Genomic DNA, 19,733 nt, shown 5'->3' on the forward strand with positions numbered 1-19,733 from the left:
TTAATATTTTGTATGAAGAACTGCAGAATGAGAACAAAAGCCACAGAGACCTCAGCAGTGGGCTGAGGTCATGGAACAAAGAGATCAGAATTTCCTGGGCCAGACTAGTGCTGCCTCAGCTTTATCTTTTGCAGCTTTTCCAAAAGGCAACAACCTGGAAATAAAGAAGCATGAGCTTTCCTGATCAGAGGAATTGAAACACATAGCAATCCTGGGAAAAAAAAAAAAAAAAAAAATCTGACCTCTATGGGAGAGAGGCAAAACTGGCAAAATTTCAAATAAGTCCATGGAAAGGGTACTGAGGATGGAGGGTTCCTTCCACTGAAGTCTGCTTATTTTGAGGGGTTAGTGTTTTTCATTAGAATATTCAGAGATTTTTTTGTGAAATTTCTGCCTGTTTTTGAAATTGCTGGTTCTGCGTGTGATGTACTGGTATCTGTTAGTGGTTTTAAGGAGTTACACACTTCTACTAAGACTTATACAGAATCTGAGAAAGATAATTTGCCTTCCTTTTACTCACACAATTTACAAGTATGTAGTTAAATTCTCCCTGCTCACCTTGACCGTGCATTGCATGTGGCCCTCACTGTTTCCCATGCCACGCCACAGTGACACTGGCTGCTGACAGTCCGGTCCCACACCAGGACTGGGCTAACAATTAAACAGTGTCAACAGTGTGTCAGTTCCCTGGCTCAATTTCATACCAACATTCTCACTTTCTCAGAGCCAGTTTGCATTCTACCATTTTCTGATTCCATGATTATAAAATAGCCATCTGATGCAAGAATTTTGTCAGCCTCCCACCTTTTGCATTTAATGTTTCACTCTCAACACCTGTTATGAGTTGCCATAACTTCATGAATCAGTCCTGGCTTGTCTGCAGGTTTCCTTAACAACAGTATTTCAGACATAGTCTTGATGGATTTAGATTTGAATCTATCAGTTCTTTTTTAGACAGGAACACTTCTGGAGCTGGGCTGCTGTCTATAGGTCCATATATTTCAAAGGTACTTTCCAAAAGAGATGGCATATGTCAAATACTTGGATAGTTCAATTAGTAGAACATGCCAAACTTAGTTTTTGAAGTTCTCATTACTGAATATTTTGCTCTACATAAATTTGCTACATACCACTTTAACCACATACTGTTTTTCAGTAGTACTGGACTAATTCAGAATTTATGCTCTATCTACATTCAGAAAGACAGATTTTTGAGAGCTCTTCCACACTATTTCAGCAGCCTATACTCAAATCTACTGCAGAAGCTGAAGATAAGTGTAAAGCCTGAAGCAAAGCTGGAAAGGAGTAAATCTCTTTGGGTGTTATTTTCTTTCTTTTATATTAATTTTTTCCCTTTTTTTTTTTTTTTTTGGTAACACTTTTCCAATAACTTTTCCATTAATTTTAGTTTTTTGTTTTTCAGTACAAACACATCTGTCAGCTCATAGTAATCAATGGAAACAATATGGCTGATCAGCAAAAACAAATGTAAAGATACAGAACTATTATGGTGCATCTACTTAGCAAAGAACTTGCCCAATAAACAAGAAAAAGACAGTAAGAGGTCTAGCCAGTGCTTGAGAGATTTTTTCCTTTGATAGACAATTATATTATTTCCACTACCATTTTGCTCTTTAACAAGCAGATACATTGCTACTTCTGCTTTAGAAATCTTAAAATGAGTTGACTGAGCTGTAGTACCTGCTCCAGCTGGATTGTAGCCAATGACAAGTCTCTGTTTGGTGATGGTGAGAGAGATTTTAGTGGCCTCTTCAAATTTGAGTACTGTTTTGAAACATGCAGACCTTTTCTTCTCCTGCATACTCTGACTGTTGACCTTTTAAACTTGTGGGACAATGGTTTTTAAAATGCTGTAGCATGCATTCTGTGTGCATCCAAGGAAGTATTTTTTCCAGTATGAGATACTACTTCCTATAGTGAGAATAAATATCAGTCAATGTCAATCTGTTTCCTGTCTGCAATGTAGATAAGATGCTGGATGAGAGAGAAATTAAGTCACTTACAGAAATGGATTTGCCACAGTTAGGTGTGCAGTCAGGCCATATTCATATCAGAGAAAGAAACATTACAAGGCAACACACAACCCTATGCAAAACACAGCCTTCCTCCACAGGCAGGAACAGCCCTCTGGTCCTAATCTTAAAAATGAGACATTAAAGACAGGATGCACAGGGTAATGATGGAAAAGGATGGCATAATTCAAGTGTCATTACACATCAAAGATAATAAACTAAAACTTGGATCCATGAGTAATGAGAAAGTATGTCTTGCTTTATTGATGTCACTGACTAAATGTTTTAGAGTCAAAGAAAATACTTGGTTTTGTGTTTAGATTATCTCACATGACCAAATCTTATCACCTGTTCATTATTCAAAACTTGTCCGATAGACGCGTACACCTGGATCTGTCATCGTCTACTCCCTTTGTAATCAGTCAAGCAGTAAATGTAGTTTTAAGGTATACTTAGATATACGTGACTTATTTGAAATATCTTCAGTGGAATTACGTCATAGAAAAGACCATTTCGGCCCAGGGAGACATGATGACTAACATAGACATATTAATCTGCATTCTAGGTGTGTAGTTAGTCACATAAATTCCCTTTTCCTATGAATAATGAAAAAAAAAAGAATGGTATTCATCTTAAAACAGTTCTCATATTTGTGTTAAGATATGATTTAGCCATCTCACAGGTAGAATAGGTTTGATTAATACACTATTTTTTTCAGTTCTTTTGAATCACTCAAAAAATGAACTTTTAAAATTTTTAATTTCGTAGTCTCAAGTCTTGAGTTATAGTCATTATTTCTGATGTACAAAAAATTATGATAGTAAATTTGCACTTGTTCTGTACCATCCCATTAAGTTTAATGACACTGTAGTATTTCCAGACATTTGCTTTGGTCTTGGTCATTGTTCTACCATGAACAAAACACACTCTCTTTCTCTTCTTTGCTTTTTCTAAAGCAACCAACCACTTCCTGCCCCAGCAGGAGAGGGTTAAATGTTACTGCATTTGGACCTAGTATGTTGTGTCACTGAGGCAGGGACACCTCAGTTTGAGGTACAAACTCTGTACCTCAGAGTTTGGCCTGAGGCAGAGCAGATGGGGGAAACTCACAGTGCTTTTATCGAGCCTTGAGCTCAGTGTAGTATCTCCGACCTGCCACAGCCATGTGTAGAAAATAAACACAGCTCAGTTAATGTACCAGAACTTGTTAAACTATCATGTTCATCAGTGTTAACTATCATGTTTTGATCATGAATCAGTGATCTAAGAAGAAATTCTTCTCAGAGAGAGCAATTATCCTCAAGGGGCTTGAGTATGTTGCTGCTTCAGGTTTTTTTTGCTATTGTCCTGTACTGATTGCTGAAATATCTATTTTGTTGCCTAATATTGCTCAGACTTGTTCAGCATGCTGGATTTCACACTCCACTTCTCTCTGAAGACTGGTGTTCTAAATTGTTTTCCTCTAGAGGGTGATTATCCTGCCTTTTTCAAAATAAAATGCCACCTTTTTGGGGTTACACTAACCCTTCTAATCCTCTTGATGCTCTTTTCTGGCTATGAAATTCTCCCTAATTTGTCAACTTAATAAAAAAAATGGTTCTTACTCCATTGTTCAAGATCCTTAATGGCCATTAAGGAGAACCAGATATAATACCAATGAATACAACAATCAACTTTCTTCAAGTTCACATACTATAGTGAGACCAGTTTAATTATCATCCTAATTTTGTTTAATTCCAAAGAAATGCTGTCAGATTCTGTCTCTTGTAAATCATTCTTTTATATATATACATGGAAAATACTTTATTGACTATGTGACTCCTATAATCACCTTTGTTACTTGTGCAATTTGATATTATGTTACTATAGTCCTTATTTCTAGGGATTTTTAGGTGTTGTAATGATAAACATTTGGCATATGCAAACACTAAAGCTTCACTTCTCAATTTCTATTCTTCAGAAGGAAAGTAGTTAGTATTTTTGCATCTTTGTGCATAGAATCCTTTTCTTTTTCTTTTGAAGCACAGAGTAATGTACATTAAGCGACATATGAATGCCTTTAGAGAAAAAAAGATTTTTAATTTAAAAAATCCAATCAATATTTACTTCAGGTAATAATAAGTTAGGATGGATGCTCACCTCAAACCACCAAAGAAATTTTGTTTGGCTAAAATAATAAAAGCTATGAAATCCCTGTCAGATTTTTAACTCTTTTTCTGTTCTTATTGCTTCTTTATGGATACCTTGACTCTCCCCTTCCAATGGTGAACATTCAAACTTACTGTGTCAGGCTGATGAGAAAAAACAAGTTGCTAGAAGCTATTTTTTTAAAATGAGATAAATATATACCATAGATCTCTGTTATCAGGAAAGAAAATAACCCAAACAACTGTTATACACAATTTTTACAATGAATGAAAAGGAGGCAAAATGGCTTAGGAAAACCAGTAACCTTGTAAAGGGCAAATAAGTTGCTCTGATTTTGATCTGCAATAATGAGTCAATACATACAACTATATCTAAAGCTTGCAGCACTGCTTTGGGACTACGTGAGTTTGCTGCAGACACCACACAAACTATTATGGGGTGAAAGGTCTGGAACTGGCCTAGCTTTACCCTTATACAGAGATGGGACCATTGACATTCAAAACACATAAAAGAATATACAACAAATTGTAAGATTTTGCCTAAGATACTTAATTACAGACAAACTTTTCTAGAAACAATGGTGTTACTTCCCACAACATGGAAATTCATTTCCAGTCTAGCAAACAAGGATGTAGTGAGTATATGTATGTCTTATGGTTTAGAACCTTTTACACACATTTTTGTAATTGTACAGACTTTCCAAACTTACCTCCTCTATGGATAATCAAAGAAGTTTCACTTCCAACAGGACATTCTTTAAGTATATCCACTACTTCTGCATGGCTCAGGTTCTGTACATTCTGCTGGTTGATCTCAACAATGAGGTCACCTTCACACAAACCAGGACATCCCTGAATGTCTAGAATTTGCTTCACCCTCTGTCCTGTAGGACTGTCTGCTATAGTGAAGCCAAAGCCCTGGGCCCCTTTCACAATGGTTAAGGTCATGAGTTCAGCTTGGGTGGCCCCAGAAGAAGCCATTGATACATTATCATCATGGGCAGGTGGTGGGAATGTGCTATCAAGCTGACTATCTGCTGGAATGGAGTGCAAGGAGTGTGGTGGTCGATCTGTTACGTCTGGAACAGACTGAGAAGTCCTAGAAATGTATTCCAAATAAGTTTCATAGTTATGTCTTCCATTTACCACTACCGGAGGCCTCTCCATTACTGCAAGGGGTGGCACCATGCTGTTGGCAGGATCTTCAGGATCAAAGGGCAAAGGGTATCCACGACATAGCACCAAGTTGACACTCTGACCAATAGGAACAGACTGGAAGAGTTTGACTACATCTGCGTGAGTATGTCCAAGGACACAAACTTCATTAATATAGACAATCACATCACCTAGAACGAGAAGAACAAACAGTGACAACATGAGACAACTTCAATTGCTGTATATGCAGTGCATTTTTTAAAATGAGATAGAAGTCTACTAAAAAAAATGATAAATTCAATCAACATACTGACTCATATAGGAGAGACAAAAAGTAAAGTTTGTCTGGCAGCAAATGTAATACAAAGACACAATGACAATACCAGTTATTTTCTGTGCAAGCTCACAGATGGAAAATTTAGATGGATCCAGGCATTCACTTTTTCTTGACATTTCCTCCCTATTTTTCCAACTCCTTTCAGTGCAGTCTCTATAGATTCCTTTTTTAATAAAGTAAAATGAATGATTATTTGGAGACTGTGTTGTCAAGAAATACCAATGTTTGGTGAAATAAAAAAACGAAGTGTTCCTAGACTTAAGAATCAATGAATAGCAATTCAAGACTGTGTATGCATGTGCATAAGGAAACAGTTTTTGCATTGATCATGATATTGACACTTTTCTGTTAAATGTGATTACTTGCCATCAGCCATTCAGAACTGCTATTGTCATTTCCTATTCAAGGCATGAACTATCTATCTTACATAATATAGAGATGTTTCATGGCATTTTGTTGCAGCCAAAAGGCTCAAGGACAATGACACAACAAATTTTTTGGTAGATTCAATAGCTTTACATTAGAAAAAATTTAGGCAAATATATGAAAACCAGTTTAATATTTTCACCTAAGCAGATGGTCAAATAAACCCAAAGATACTAACTACATTTACCTTCAAATCTTGTCTCATGTATAGCAGACCTACCAGTCTGAGCACATAGAAGCAGAATTCTTTAAGTCAACAGGCTATTTATGGGTCTCCATATTACCCATGCACCAACCATCTACTGTTACTGAAATGCTCAGAAATAAGTTCAAGATTCTTCTTGGTGTTAGAATAGATCTATATATTTATAGCCATAAATAATTTTTTAGTGTACTGGTAAGGTGCATATTAAAATAAAAATGAGTTATCAGTGCAAACAACATTCAAAATAGTTTGATGACCCAAAGTCAGTTTTCACTTTCATAAAAAAGTTGACATCTTTATAGAAAAAGAAAAGGATATTTGGTTAGAGAACTCTAGAAGTTGAAGTATTTTTCTAAGTGAAGACTGTCTTATTATCCTATTATTAATCACCAGGATACTTTGAGATGTCTACAAGGTACACAATTCAAAAATTTACACATCACAACACAAAGCTTTTTAAAGGTATTTGAAAACTCAGCAAGAAAATGAGAATGACTTAGGGAGAATGAGGTGGTTTGGGTGGAATTGCTTCAAGTGTATTTATGAAATTATGTCTTTCAAGTACTTCAATCAAAATATCTAATCCAGAAACTGAGGATAAGGGCATCATCAAGATGCCAATGCAAGGGCTGTTTCTAAGTAAGAGCAAAAGGCAGAGGCTGTTTCTATGTGAAAACGAAATGGTCAATTCCCACATGATCAGTCTGTGTAACGGCCTGACAGTAATTAATTGCATATGCACAAACTGTGATTCAGAGGAAGATTTCTTCAGAGGCTGCCTAGGGAAAAAATGCTAAGGAAGTATGTTTAAATGATTGCGAGTATCACACACATAAACCTTAGGAGCTGCAAATGCTTTCTTAAATGTGCACCATAAATAGATTCCAAAACAAGCACAAACAGTAATGTCACTTCATAGGCAGTGCTGAAAAAACTCCAATGCTTTTGTCTCAAGCAGCTGAAAATAAAGCAGTTTCCAAAAGTCAGAATTTAAAAGAAAATATGCACCGTACAAATTACTATGGCAATGGCTGCAATTCATCATGATTTGCTCATGCCCTGGTATAGAAAGATCTTACCTGCATTCTCATCCCTGGCTCCCCCGTTAGCAGTGAGGCTGACATTGCTCACAACAGGACTGCTTCTGTTGAACTGAGAGCTCTTCAGTGCATGCTCATGTTTCAGTAGCTATGCCTTAATAGTAACCTTGCGACTTTTTAATCCATGCAGTCTTTATTTCCCTGAGTGCTGGCAATGCAGCTATGTGGTGGGAGGAGACCAATCTGTTTGTTCATCCTCTCTTACAATACATTAGCAGAGTGCAAAATGAAAAATGCAATTTTTATGTTGGGTGAGTAAATCACTGCTTGTTTTCAGCCCCTCACTTTAAGTATTTGGACAGGATTAGCTATGATATAAAACTTAAATCAATATGGTTTCAATATATCAGAAAATTACATAAACTAGTTGACATTATATAGAGCTGTAGTGAAAAGAAATGAGGTTTTGCAAAAGGAATGCAGTCAGGAAACACACGCCAAGTAGTCCCTTTCCCCAGTCACTAAACAGAAAAAACTGAGCACTAGAAAATCTTGGGTAAGAACTTCTTCAAATAACAACCTTCCATTATCCCTCACAGGCCAGCAGAAAATCCTTCAGCATTTCCTGAATCAATATCTTTAAAGGTGTTTGTTGTTTCTGAGGTATAACATGAATAGCATGCCTGGGCAGACACTGAAGCTATAACTTAGTCACAGTAGGACTGTTTGGGACCCACCTGCTATATACTGTCACATGGAGAACGTACAGCCGCAGGTTAAGTGTGATAAACACAAGGGCATGAGTTACTAAATTCAGCTCCAAGTAAGGAGTTAGAGTGGGGATGCAGTGGGGAGAAACAGTTTCAGATCATGAGACAGGAAGGAGGAAAAAAGGGGTTAATTTCAGAAATCCTTCAAATTAATCTCTCAGCTGTACTTTCTCCAAACCTAACTCCTTTTTCCAGGCTGAGAGTTCCTCATTGCTGACACAGAGAGAAGTACTCAGCATTTGGTAGGAAGAGAGAGAGATAAGTTAAGAGCATTACAGAGCCAGTGCCATGCTAATGCAAAGTTCAAGACCCCTCTTCTTTAGGAAACCTTCCTTAAAGGTTCCTGTAGCATCTTTCTGCCTGTTCTCTTCTGCTGCTTCTAATAATAATGGGTGCATATGGACAAGCATAATAGTGATCCACTTTATAACTCCTGTCTGATTTTCTGAGCAAGCCATAGTCTGCCTCCAGAAATCACAGTTTCACAGTGAGTGGGTATCTTTGAAGTTATGCAGAACATTTATATTAAGCATCAAACTTTGCCTGACTTTTAGAATTAAATTTGCTAAAATGACTGGAGTTTGCTTACAGAATGGTTGAGCTAGGCAGGGATCTCTAGCAGTCATACTGTCCAAACCCTGCTCAATCAGAATCCCTTAGAACCAGTTGCTCAGGACCATGTCCAGGTGGCTTTTGAAAACTTCCAAGGGGGTAGATTTCACATCTTCTCTGGGTGACCTGTGTCAGTGCTCAGTCACCCTCCCAGCAGGAAAGGGTTTTCTAATCAAAGGGAACATCTGTGGGAACTTTGATCATTTTCTGATGTTCAAAGGGAACTTCTGTGTTTGAGTGTTTGCCCATTACATCTTTTCTTGCCACTGGAAAGAACTTGGCTCCATCTTCTTTGTACAGGTATTTATGTAGATTGATAAAATCCCCCTGAGCCTTCTCTTCTCCAGGGTGAATGTCCTCTCTGTCAGGTGCTCTCCAATTTCATCTTCCTCCCCAGCCTGTAGAAACTGTACATGTGCCACACCAACCTCTTCTTACTTGAGACTGTTCAGGGATGAGGCAGCCCAGAAGGGCTGATCTGATCTATGGAGAAGGCATCTGAATCAGACTCTCTAGATGAACTGGCAGGTTTGATAGACACCCAGCAGACAACAGATACTGTGGCCTACATCTCAAAAATCTATACTGCCACAAAAACAGATTCTTCAATGTCTAAATTCAGCACTGAGTTGAAGAATTGTAAAGAATACTGACAGCAAGCAAATTTGTCAAACTGTCCTAAAGTTACCTCTGATTTAGTTAAGGCTCTTGCATTTAACTGAAAAATTTAGGAAAATGGGTCTGGAGGGGACTTCCTGGCTGTCTGAACCTAGTCATCTGTTGTCAGATACAACACAGCATGTTACACTTGATAAAATTTGATGTCTTCTTCACAGAAAAAAACCCCACAAACTCCCATAATATTTCACATATTTAACTAGCTTGTTTTGCTTATTAAAGTCTGCTGATCATTACTTATTGTCATGTAATGTTAATTGACTCAGTGCCTGAATGTTTGATTAGAGGTTACATTTTGTTATCTACATATTTCAAAGCAAAAACCAGATCTATACTGTCATTATCTTTAGTTGGATTAGTAACTGGTGAAGAAATTTCTGAGCTTCAACATCTTTTAATGACAGATTCTGTTTTACATTTCTCTCTACAATACTGTTGCAGAATTAAATCTGACACCTTGGGGATTTTCCACAAGCATTAATTCTGAAAAAAAACAAACCCAACCTTTTTCATGCTTGAAGTGCTTGATCCAAACAGAATTTGTTTTATTGACATAACTAGTTTCATCACAAATTATCTTATAGTTTCAGGCAATGTTACCAGCTCCACCTCCTTTCTGAAGAACCTGTAATATTCAGTTGACTCTAGTTATTGTTTCTGATAGGTTTTTGTTACCCCTAGATTCTCTGTGTAAACATTTTGCACTTGTAGGCAAAGCTTTCCATTTTCTTACCTATGTTCCCACTATTTGTATACAAACATTTTGCCTATTTCTTCTGGTTATGTTTCTTGTGCACTTAGGTTTCTGGCTGTACTTCAGTGAATTGAATTGCCTACTAGACTGCCATTCTTATTATTAATTAGAATTCACTGAATTTTGAAGTATGAATGCAGAGAAAAAAGTGCAGATTACATCTTCAATTGAAATTTAGTAGAAATGTCTCCATTCTTTCTGACAGGTTTTTGATCATGCTCTTAGTGCTAGGTTTATGTGCTTAAAACATGACAGAATGCTGTGATTTGGGGTGGAGACAGCTCTGCTACCCCCCTGCAGCCAGCACAAGCCAATAGCAACAGTGCTAAAACCAGCTCATGGTTTGGCAAGTCAGCACAGGACACACCAGCTCTGCAGGACTTGGGCTGCATAATTTTTTGCTGCATTTATAGCCCACATAAACTCTGCTAACTTCTCCAGCATTACTTATTCCCACTTGCATTTCTCACCCATATAATCTAAATTCTGCATATGCATACTTTGCATCAGTTTCAGAACTAGCAATACATGATTACTTCATCGTTGAAGCTTTCCCTTCACCTGCCCACCCACACTCTCTACTGTCATTACCAGATATTTCTGTCACTTCTCAGCAGTGACCTTGTCTTCTCTTTCTGCAGAGTGCTGCAGGATTGCTGGCACTGGAGCCTGCTAATTATAAATTCAGAGCACGTTTCCAGTATCAAAATATGAAACATGGGGGTAATTTTAATAACAACAGCATGTGATTGATGGTCATGAAAGAAGCAAAGATTTGTAAGAAATTAGCCATTTTTACATTCACACATACACTTACAAGCAGCAGTACAGAGAACTAGTGTGTGAGGGATGCTTTAGTTAAACAGTAGCAGACAAACTACATTCTGAAACGTTGAAACTCAACTTCCCTCCACTTGCCATAGATGTTGATCCAGTGTGTGAATAAATAATTTCCATTACAAATGGCTAGAAGCATTTTTTTAGCTATAAAAGATTTCAGAAAGTTCTGCATAAACATAAACTCTCTGATTTCTTGTACTCTGACTTGCCACAGAACCCTGTAAAACCTATTTAGCTGCTGAGATCTGATGGCTTGACTTTTACAGGCAAAAGATAAAGCCTAGGGTCCTGTAGTTCATGGTAGCCCAATTAGTCTTAAAATAAAAAAAAAAAAAAAAAAGGCCTCAATTTTGTTAATACTCAGTATAAAATTACCCTTATTTTTAAATAAAAATTTTGGAATTACAACAACTTCTTAAAGGAGATTGCAGTGTAAGATGACTATTGCATATTAGTACTGAAATACTTAAAACACCTGCCAAGAAAATACTTAGTTCTTCTAAAGAGGAACATTAGATTAACTGCTAAAACATATCTAAAAGGCAACCTGGGGGGAAGTACCTGCATTCAATAACTCAATAACTACAGTTACTGATCAAAAGAGCTAAATTTAAAACTGACCACATTATTATCAGCTTTATGACAAATTTCTCTGATAGACAGTACTGCAGCAGCCACAGTGAAATGAAAAGAGCTGCTGGGAGATATAATGGGCAGCTGCCTCTGCATTCAGAAATAGTTTCAGGACCACTTGCTGGTATGTGAGAACACTAAATAGTCCATTTAAATATCACTGCTCACACTGGCATGGAAGGCCCATTTCCCAGTCTTCATCACACTCAGAAAGTTTCACTCGTGTGTAACAAACTCAGCAAAGCTGACAGGTAACCACTATCCACAGCTCCTTCTTTCACTCACTGAACTCTGGGAACTGAGGTTCAGGGGGAAATGATAATAATAAATGATAATAATAATAATAATTATTATTTATTTAATCAGTCATTAATGATGATTATTATCATTTATTATTTCTTTAAATCGGACAAAAAGTCAAGCCAACATGTATTCCTAGGCAGTCAGGCAGTCAAACTGGCATAAAATAGGCTTAGATTTTCCTCTTTCTGAAACCTGAACAACAGATATAAATCATCTGTTTGTCAGATTTGAGCCAGTACTTGTACAAAAGAGCATTGTAGGGGTGATAACTTGGGCTAAAATCTGTTCCCATCATTGGAATTCATAATTCCCATCATGAAGGACTGAGCAATGGCTCTGAACTTTGCTTCAGGGGCCAACACAAATATGTGACACAGACACTTATCTACAACTTTACCCAAGACTCAGATCTGTTGTGTAAGCAGGTACCATTTTTATGCAATCAATATTTTAGAACCCATTTTAATGCTACTGTGACCCAATGCATATATCTAATTAAAAAGCTGTCTATTCAAAATTTTTGTGCTTAACCAGCTTGTATCATGTAATTACACTCAGGCAGATGTGGATTAGTAGAAGAAACTATTTCCATTTTATTCGTGCTTTGCATATAGTGGTAAAAGCTATTTAAATAGAAGCATTTATTTGGGAGAGAAATAAAATACATTCCAGAAAAATCTAAAGACCTTGATTATTTGCTGATCTAGTAAACATGAAACATTGTAGATTAAAAAATGTAAGTAATGCAATAGCAAAAGCACACTTAAATGAATGCTGGTCATAAAGCAGTAAAGAGTAGGCAAATTTTCTTCCTAGAAACAGTTTTCATTTCATCAAGCCTCTGAAAGCATAGCAAGGATGTTAAAACTGCTACTTTACAAAAAAAGTAATTACTTAAAAAATGGTAAGTATATTGGAGGTAAGACCACATAAAGAGAAAAAGGTCCAATTTTCAAAGTAGCTTTTTATTTACAAATTATGTAAGCTTGTTCTGTCTAAGCTTTGCTTGCAGGAACTGCTTGTGCATCCTGAAATGCCTGGTGTGAATGAACTGTGTGACAGAGCGTCAGTGGATCTGAAGAGCGAGATAAAAAATGTATGCCACGTTTGCATAGCTATTTGGGATCACTTTGGAAGGTGTCACTGTGTGCAGAGGCTCATGAAGAAATGAAACCCTTCTTTTTCTTTAGAAAAAGGAGGTCAAAATTTACAACACATTTGCTTTTGTACGCACATTTTATTTCTGTAGGCAGTGCATCACATTTATCTAGGTAATGGCTCCCAGGAGGAGGAACGTAGCCCAGCCAGCCTCCCAGCAGCCTAAAAGCAGAGGGATATGGAAAAGCATGATGTAAATATCAAGCAGCCCCTGTGCCCCAGAGGGAATCCTGGCCATGTGCCACCTGTCCCTAGTGGAAGACATTTTCAGCAGCATTGTCAACTGCACACCATTGCCACTGCTGATTCCTGACATAAACTGCCAGGAAGGAAAAAGAGAGATGGATGAGGTGAGGAATTAGATGGAATATTTATAAAGATGCTGCAGCACAGTGACAAATGCCTTCATATGTTGAAATATAAATATAAATGTTACTGGGAATTTTTGGTAATAGGCAGTCATGTGAACTGAAATGGTTAATAGAGCTATTTTATTTCTTTGAGTAATGCTAGCACCATGAGGACAAGAATAACTAGCCACATACTAAATTAGTAATTTGTGAAAGCAACAACACTTTGTTGGACACTTAAAAAATATGTGCAAAGATAGATGAGTAGGATTCATCTCTATTTAAAATCATAGAGGTACAACTTGAAAATTCATTTCTATTTTAGAGATCTTATGGTTTCCAAGGAGATTCCTTGTAACTGCAGTGGGCATTACTGCCAGAAGTGGGTCAGTTTTATAACTGTTATCTATTTGGTAAAACTACAATTTTCATCATTGTTTGATCAATACTTTGTATTTCCTGCTACACTTGCACAGTGCCCATCCATTGGTGCCTAATTGCCCAGCTGACTTTCTGAGACAAGTGCAAATCTGATTTGACTATCAGTCAGGTTATTAATTTAATTTAAGGCTAAGACTCCCAGCCTTAATTTGTGGATGTTTTGTGTATTCATTGCTCAAGTCCACATTCTGCTGACTGAGATCAATGTGAGCTGCCAGCAGTCAGTGTGCTTATTTCAGATCCAAACCATGGATGTGGAGCCAAATGCCAGGCACCAAATCTGAAGGTGTTGCTCTGATGTATTGATTAGCAACTTTAATCTACAATAATAATAATAATATGCATCCACATTCTTCCCAAAAGAAATGCTTGCTGTTGTCCCAGATGCTACTTATGTTAAAAATTCACTACCAAACTTTATGCTGAAGAATCTGACTGATTAACATCTTAATCATGCCATTAGTTGTAATGAAATGTGTGCTTGTTCACTGCTTCACCCTAGTTACTGGAGCTTCTCCTGTCATACCAAACCAGAAATTCAGAATATATATATGCACTCCTTGCTGTAGATAAATCCTCAAATCTTGCTCTATCTTTAAAGTAGTCAACTGCGTTTACAAGGTCAGCACCTTTCAGAGGCAGATATTTCAAAAGAGGTCTGGATCACTACAGATTAATGTTTTTAATCAAAATTAAAGACAGAAAGCATTTTATCAAACAGAAATTAAATGTATCAAAACAGTGAAATAATTTCCAGCTAAATAAAGGGATTTTTACTAATAGTCTACTGCATATAAATACCTCAGTGCAATTTGAAATGGAGCTATATTTAATTACTGATTCATTAAAAAATGCTTGTACAAATGTATAGCTAATATACAAGTAATTTTCTACTCATAAGTTTTATAAAGGCCATTCAAATTTTAGTTTTTATGTGCTTATCTTATGTATTACCTCTATATTTTCTTTCTCTTTTTGATAGTAAAATTATCTACATTATCTATATTATCTACAAAATAATTACCTTAACTTCAGAGAGCTTCTCACATAATTTCTGTAAAAAAATATCTACTCAATAGGTTTTTCAGGCATGTATGAATATATTACCTGCTTTAAGAATGCATGGTAAAGATAAATAGAACCTAAATTCCTTTAGGTTCTCTAAGGTTTTATAGTATTTTTCCAGGTTAATAGAGGGTAATGTATTATCAAACTGACCTTCATTCCAAGCAAATGTTGGTTGCCTTAATATCTCTAGAGCCTCTTGCACTGCCAAGCACTCATTTTCAAGGACAATATATTTTTACTCTTTGCAAAACAATTTAACGTCTTCACCATGGAATAATTATACTTTCACTTTCAGCTCATTTCTGAATACTACACTGAGTATAAGCTACAAAATTCAGCTTGCATAACATTGTTTTGTAAGGAAGCAAAATCATTAACACAAGTCCCATCAAGCTCCTTCTTTAAAACTGCTTTATAACACAAAGAAAACTCCAGCCTTATAATAGTTAGGAGAAGGTCACTTTCTATCCTTATAGCTTTATGGCTAAGAGTCACATTCCCCTTTTATGAGGATTATCCAATCTCTCACTAGCTATTCTTCCTCCTTTTATGTCTCATCCACCTTCTCTATTTTCTGTTTTGGTTTCTAAGAGAGAAGAGAATTTTTGGTACTCTAGTATGGTTTACAGCACTGAGAAGTCACAATATTGTTGGAACTTAATTTCCACTGTAGTAAATACATAACCAATAACAACATCATTGCAGGGCAAATACTCCATCATTTTCCATTGCAATGTAGGGGTTTAGCTGAATGTTTGGATCCCAAAACTTGCCACAGACTGCTTCAATATGGATACATCAATTGCTATTCAGTAGTCAAATCTCAGATTTTATATATAAAGGGGCATTAACCCTGTTGTATATGAGAACAACCATGTCTTCCTCTTTAGCAAAGAATTAATTTTCTGGATGCCTATATTTATTAATTTTTTAATTAGATAATGAATAAAAGTAAATTAAAATGTGTTACTTTGAATGACTGTGATGCCACATCAGACTATTGGTTCAGACCATGAAAAAGCAGTCTCACACTACGTCTGCCATCTCCAAGTGCTCCTTGTGAATCATCCTATGGTAATTAAAAAGCCTTTCCCAAAATTATCCTTGCATCTGATTATTCCTCAGAAGGCTACCACTTCATGTCATTTGCTTCCAGACAATATTTCTATCCTGCTCCTGACAAAGTAGGTGGCACCATCAGTCCTGAGAGTGTATTGCTTCTGTGTCCATCAGAAACTGAGATCAAGTTGCAGTCTCCCATCCCATTGGAGATGGTAGCCATAGTCTTTGAAGGTGATTCTTGGAAAAGTTCTCTCAAGCATATTATATGCACAACTTCCTCCTCTTTGGAAAGCCTGTAAAAATGGTGTGAAGTGGGACAGCCATAAACTTCCTTCTAAGAAATGTTGCATGAGAAGTGCACAAAGAGCACCATGTGTTAATGGATGCAGCACACTGGAGACAGGGGATAAGTAAGGGTGAGCAATGGATGAGTGTGTGTGCTGTAGGGTACAGGAATGGAAGGAGCAGGAGGAATGTGGGACATGAATGCCAGCAGCAGAGTGAGAGAGAAAGCAGAAACTGCTGTGTGCTGAATGCTTTATTGTTGCCTGTCTTTAAAAAACCTCTAACTGCCTACCTGTCTTCGAGCCTTGTCCTGCTTCAGGAAGGCACAGACTGGAGCATACTAGAGAATCCTGCTCCAAAAGTTGATGTTTTTAAAATGGAGGGCAATTAACATTAAAACTTCTTTTGTTCTTTCTGCTTCTATGATATTTTAAGTATGAAATTATTAATTTTTCAGACTTTAATGCAAGCAAGGGTCACATACAGTCACAACCTGAGAATGGTTTCCAGACAGAAAACATAGGTGTCAGCTGCTTATATGTCAACCACATTTCTTAGAAATACAGTGAAATTGTACAGTCATCATTTCTAATGGGGATTATAATCAGAGAAACTCAGGTACCTATGATCAAACTAAAAAAAATGCAAACAACCTTGGGTATAAAAATGAAAGTATGGCTTGTCTATTTTAGCTCTCTCTGATTTTACTACAAACTACAAGTTCAGAAAAAAAACCTCAAGACTGTCTTTGTGAATCACTTAACCAAAGATGGGGCTGCTGACACTAACAAGAGAGACATCACCATAAAAAATACTGTCCTAACAGCAAAGTTAAGCATTGCTGGGTGAATGAATTCAGTGTTTGTTTGACCTAGTGCATTTTGATTTAATGGATTTTATGATGATATACCAAAGAGACTTTATACCAGTCCAATACAATAAAAAATAAAGAACAGTAAACCAATTCACAAAAAATAACAAGCTTTTATAATAATTGATAAACATGTACTGTTATAATTACAAAATATAATTTGTCCCTAATTTTATTCCATTAATAGTTGATACATTATGTTTTTGCATAATTTTGAAACTGACAGTCCTTTAGCTGTTCTCAGCAAGGAATCTCCAAATTGTTTAGCCTTGAGAAATTTTACATACATAAAGATGAACCAATCAATCAATGTATTAAATTCCTAGTGAGCCTGTAATACTGTCAACTGCTTTTGAAACATTTTCAAGGCTTTCAGCATTAATGAGTAAGTAAAATTGCAATTAAACACTGTGAAGAAACAAATTCTGAAGAGTTCCATAATTTTATTTTTATTGAGATTGAAACTATCCAGTCTTTTCACTATCCCTCCAAAAGTACATATATTCGTATCTGTTATGGCAAAACTATTGTAACAGCATTCCCATGGCAAGGAGTATTCTGATTAACTGCGACAACGGAAGAGGTTTATGAAGAAAAAAAATTGATACCATGCTGGCAATGTCCCTATAGCACAATTCCTAACAGTACTTCTATGAATTATTCAATATGCTTGGGATAACTGGAGTGAATGCTTCTCAGCGTGCTTATTTGTTATGTGACAGACACCATAAAAAGAGAGGACAGTAACTCTGATATTAGCAGTGACCACATTTTCATTCTCTGACTTCACTGTCCTCCCAGATTCATTGTAATGAGCTGCAAACTAAATGCTGAATACCACAGATCCACCTAGTAGAACTCATCTAAAAGGTACTTTTTGAAAACAGAAGTATGCGTGTTTTCACACTTATTCATATATCTTCAGCTAGCTTCAAAAACAGTACCGATTTAGAAGGAGAATAAGTGGTCCATCTACTCTAAAAACTGGAGAGTATGTTTTGTATTCTGAGGTAATCTGGAATTTATAGAACAGCAAGCATAGCTGTTTCTCTGGTGCAGTTTCTGATAAGCAGAGGTGGCACATTCTCTTCCAGCTGTGTTCACTTGGGCTAGAAGGCACAGGACAACCTTCACCCTGAGAGAACAGAGAGCACCTGCCCACATGTCCAGTTCCAGGCTGCTGCTTTCAGAAAGAGCCCCATAGCACCAGAGATCCTCCGAAGCCAGCCTAGCACAAGGGAGTAGTGCAACTGATGGTGTCAATTAAGTGATGGAAATAGAGAAAAAACAAATACTTGCAGCAATGGAAGGAGGAATATAATGATGTGAAGAAATTGTGAGACAAATCCCTCTGACAGTGCCTACTGTCCCCCATGCTGGCCAAGGCAGCTGGAAGGCATTTCTGTATTTGCACAGTCCTTGCCAGTCCATAGATAATCTTACAAAGAGCACACTCCCCAAGCCTATTGATGGCTTTGTCCTGTCATTCAAAAAAATATCATCATTAAAATGATAGCACACATGAGGTTCACGTCCAATGGCAAGCCTTCTGCATACACAAGGAAGAACTGTTTGCACATAACAGATGTGCTTCTGCTCCACTGGAGTCTATGGAGGTTCTACTTTGGATCAGAACTAAATATCTTCTCAGCTCTCACCCACTCTCTACATTTTTTCTATTGAAGGATTCTTGCTTGCCCCACCCCCCACCAGCCATGAAAAGTATAATGAGTACTTATCTGTATGATTATTTTTGTGTAGCGAAAGGGAATCTGCAAAAGCAAGACTGTTTAAGATGAACGATAATATATTCCTCTTTTTCACTTGCACAAATAGAATCCTTTCGGGAAGGATGCTTTTGGGGCTTAACAAGGACTTTGAATACCTAAGTAAGATCCAGATGTGCTTAGATACCAACATGGCAAGTGAAAGAGATTAAAAACTGTTGCCATTAAAAGAGAAATTAGTTACATGAGCATTCTGCAATTTCCTCAAACTTCTCGCTCTCCCAAATTAAAAGACAGATGCACTGCCTAATTCAGACACAAAAATATGAAGTGTGCCTTTATCTAATGGAAGGATAATACTGTTGCATTCAATTGACTGAAATGCAAAGAAATGAAAGAAAAAGGAATAACAATTATATGAGCTTAATGTGATTTTTCTATTTTACAGATAAAATGGGATATAAAAGAATATCTAACTCCATCACTAATAGCAATAAAATAGTAAGGCTATGGTACATGAAAAATTTAAATTATTCTGAAGGAGTAGGTTTGATATTTAGCCTGTCCCTAAACCCTGCTAATTGCTGGATGCAAACAGAGGTCACAAAAAAAGTCATATCTCATGTAATTTCTAATATTTGGGAGAAGAAATTGCTGTCACTGCAAGAAAGAGTAAAAATCTTGCTGCAGTCTGTTGAAGTGGATGCAATTATACTGTACAGGTATCATGCATCACTCTGCTTGTAAACTGGACAGGGCTTCTTGCATTGCCATGGGATGGTTGTCAGAAACTGACTAACCACACTGACTTTCTCCCTCCAGTCTTGACTCTGAGAGA

The 19,733-nt window shown here is 36.8% G+C and overlaps 1 protein-coding gene across 1 annotated transcript in view; it reads right to left on the bottom strand.

Moving 5' to 3' along the window:
• The window catches only part of MAGI2 (membrane associated guanylate kinase, WW and PDZ domain containing 2), a 700,150-nt gene that overhangs the window by 115,083 nt on the left and 565,334 nt on the right, over nucleotides 1-19,733 (bottom strand). The window contains exon 10 of the mRNA XM_053942436.1: nucleotides 4,891-5,526. Within this exon, the coding sequence (XP_053798411.1) occupies nucleotides 4,891-5,526 (636 nt within the window). The remainder of the gene's footprint in view (nucleotides 1-4,890; nucleotides 5,527-19,733) is intronic.

The sequence above is a fragment of the Vidua chalybeata genome, chromosome 5 (genome assembly GCF_026979565.1).
Source record: "Vidua chalybeata isolate OUT-0048 chromosome 5, bVidCha1 merged haplotype, whole genome shotgun sequence".
Lineage (NCBI taxonomy): Eukaryota > Metazoa > Chordata > Aves > Passeriformes > Viduidae > Vidua > Vidua chalybeata.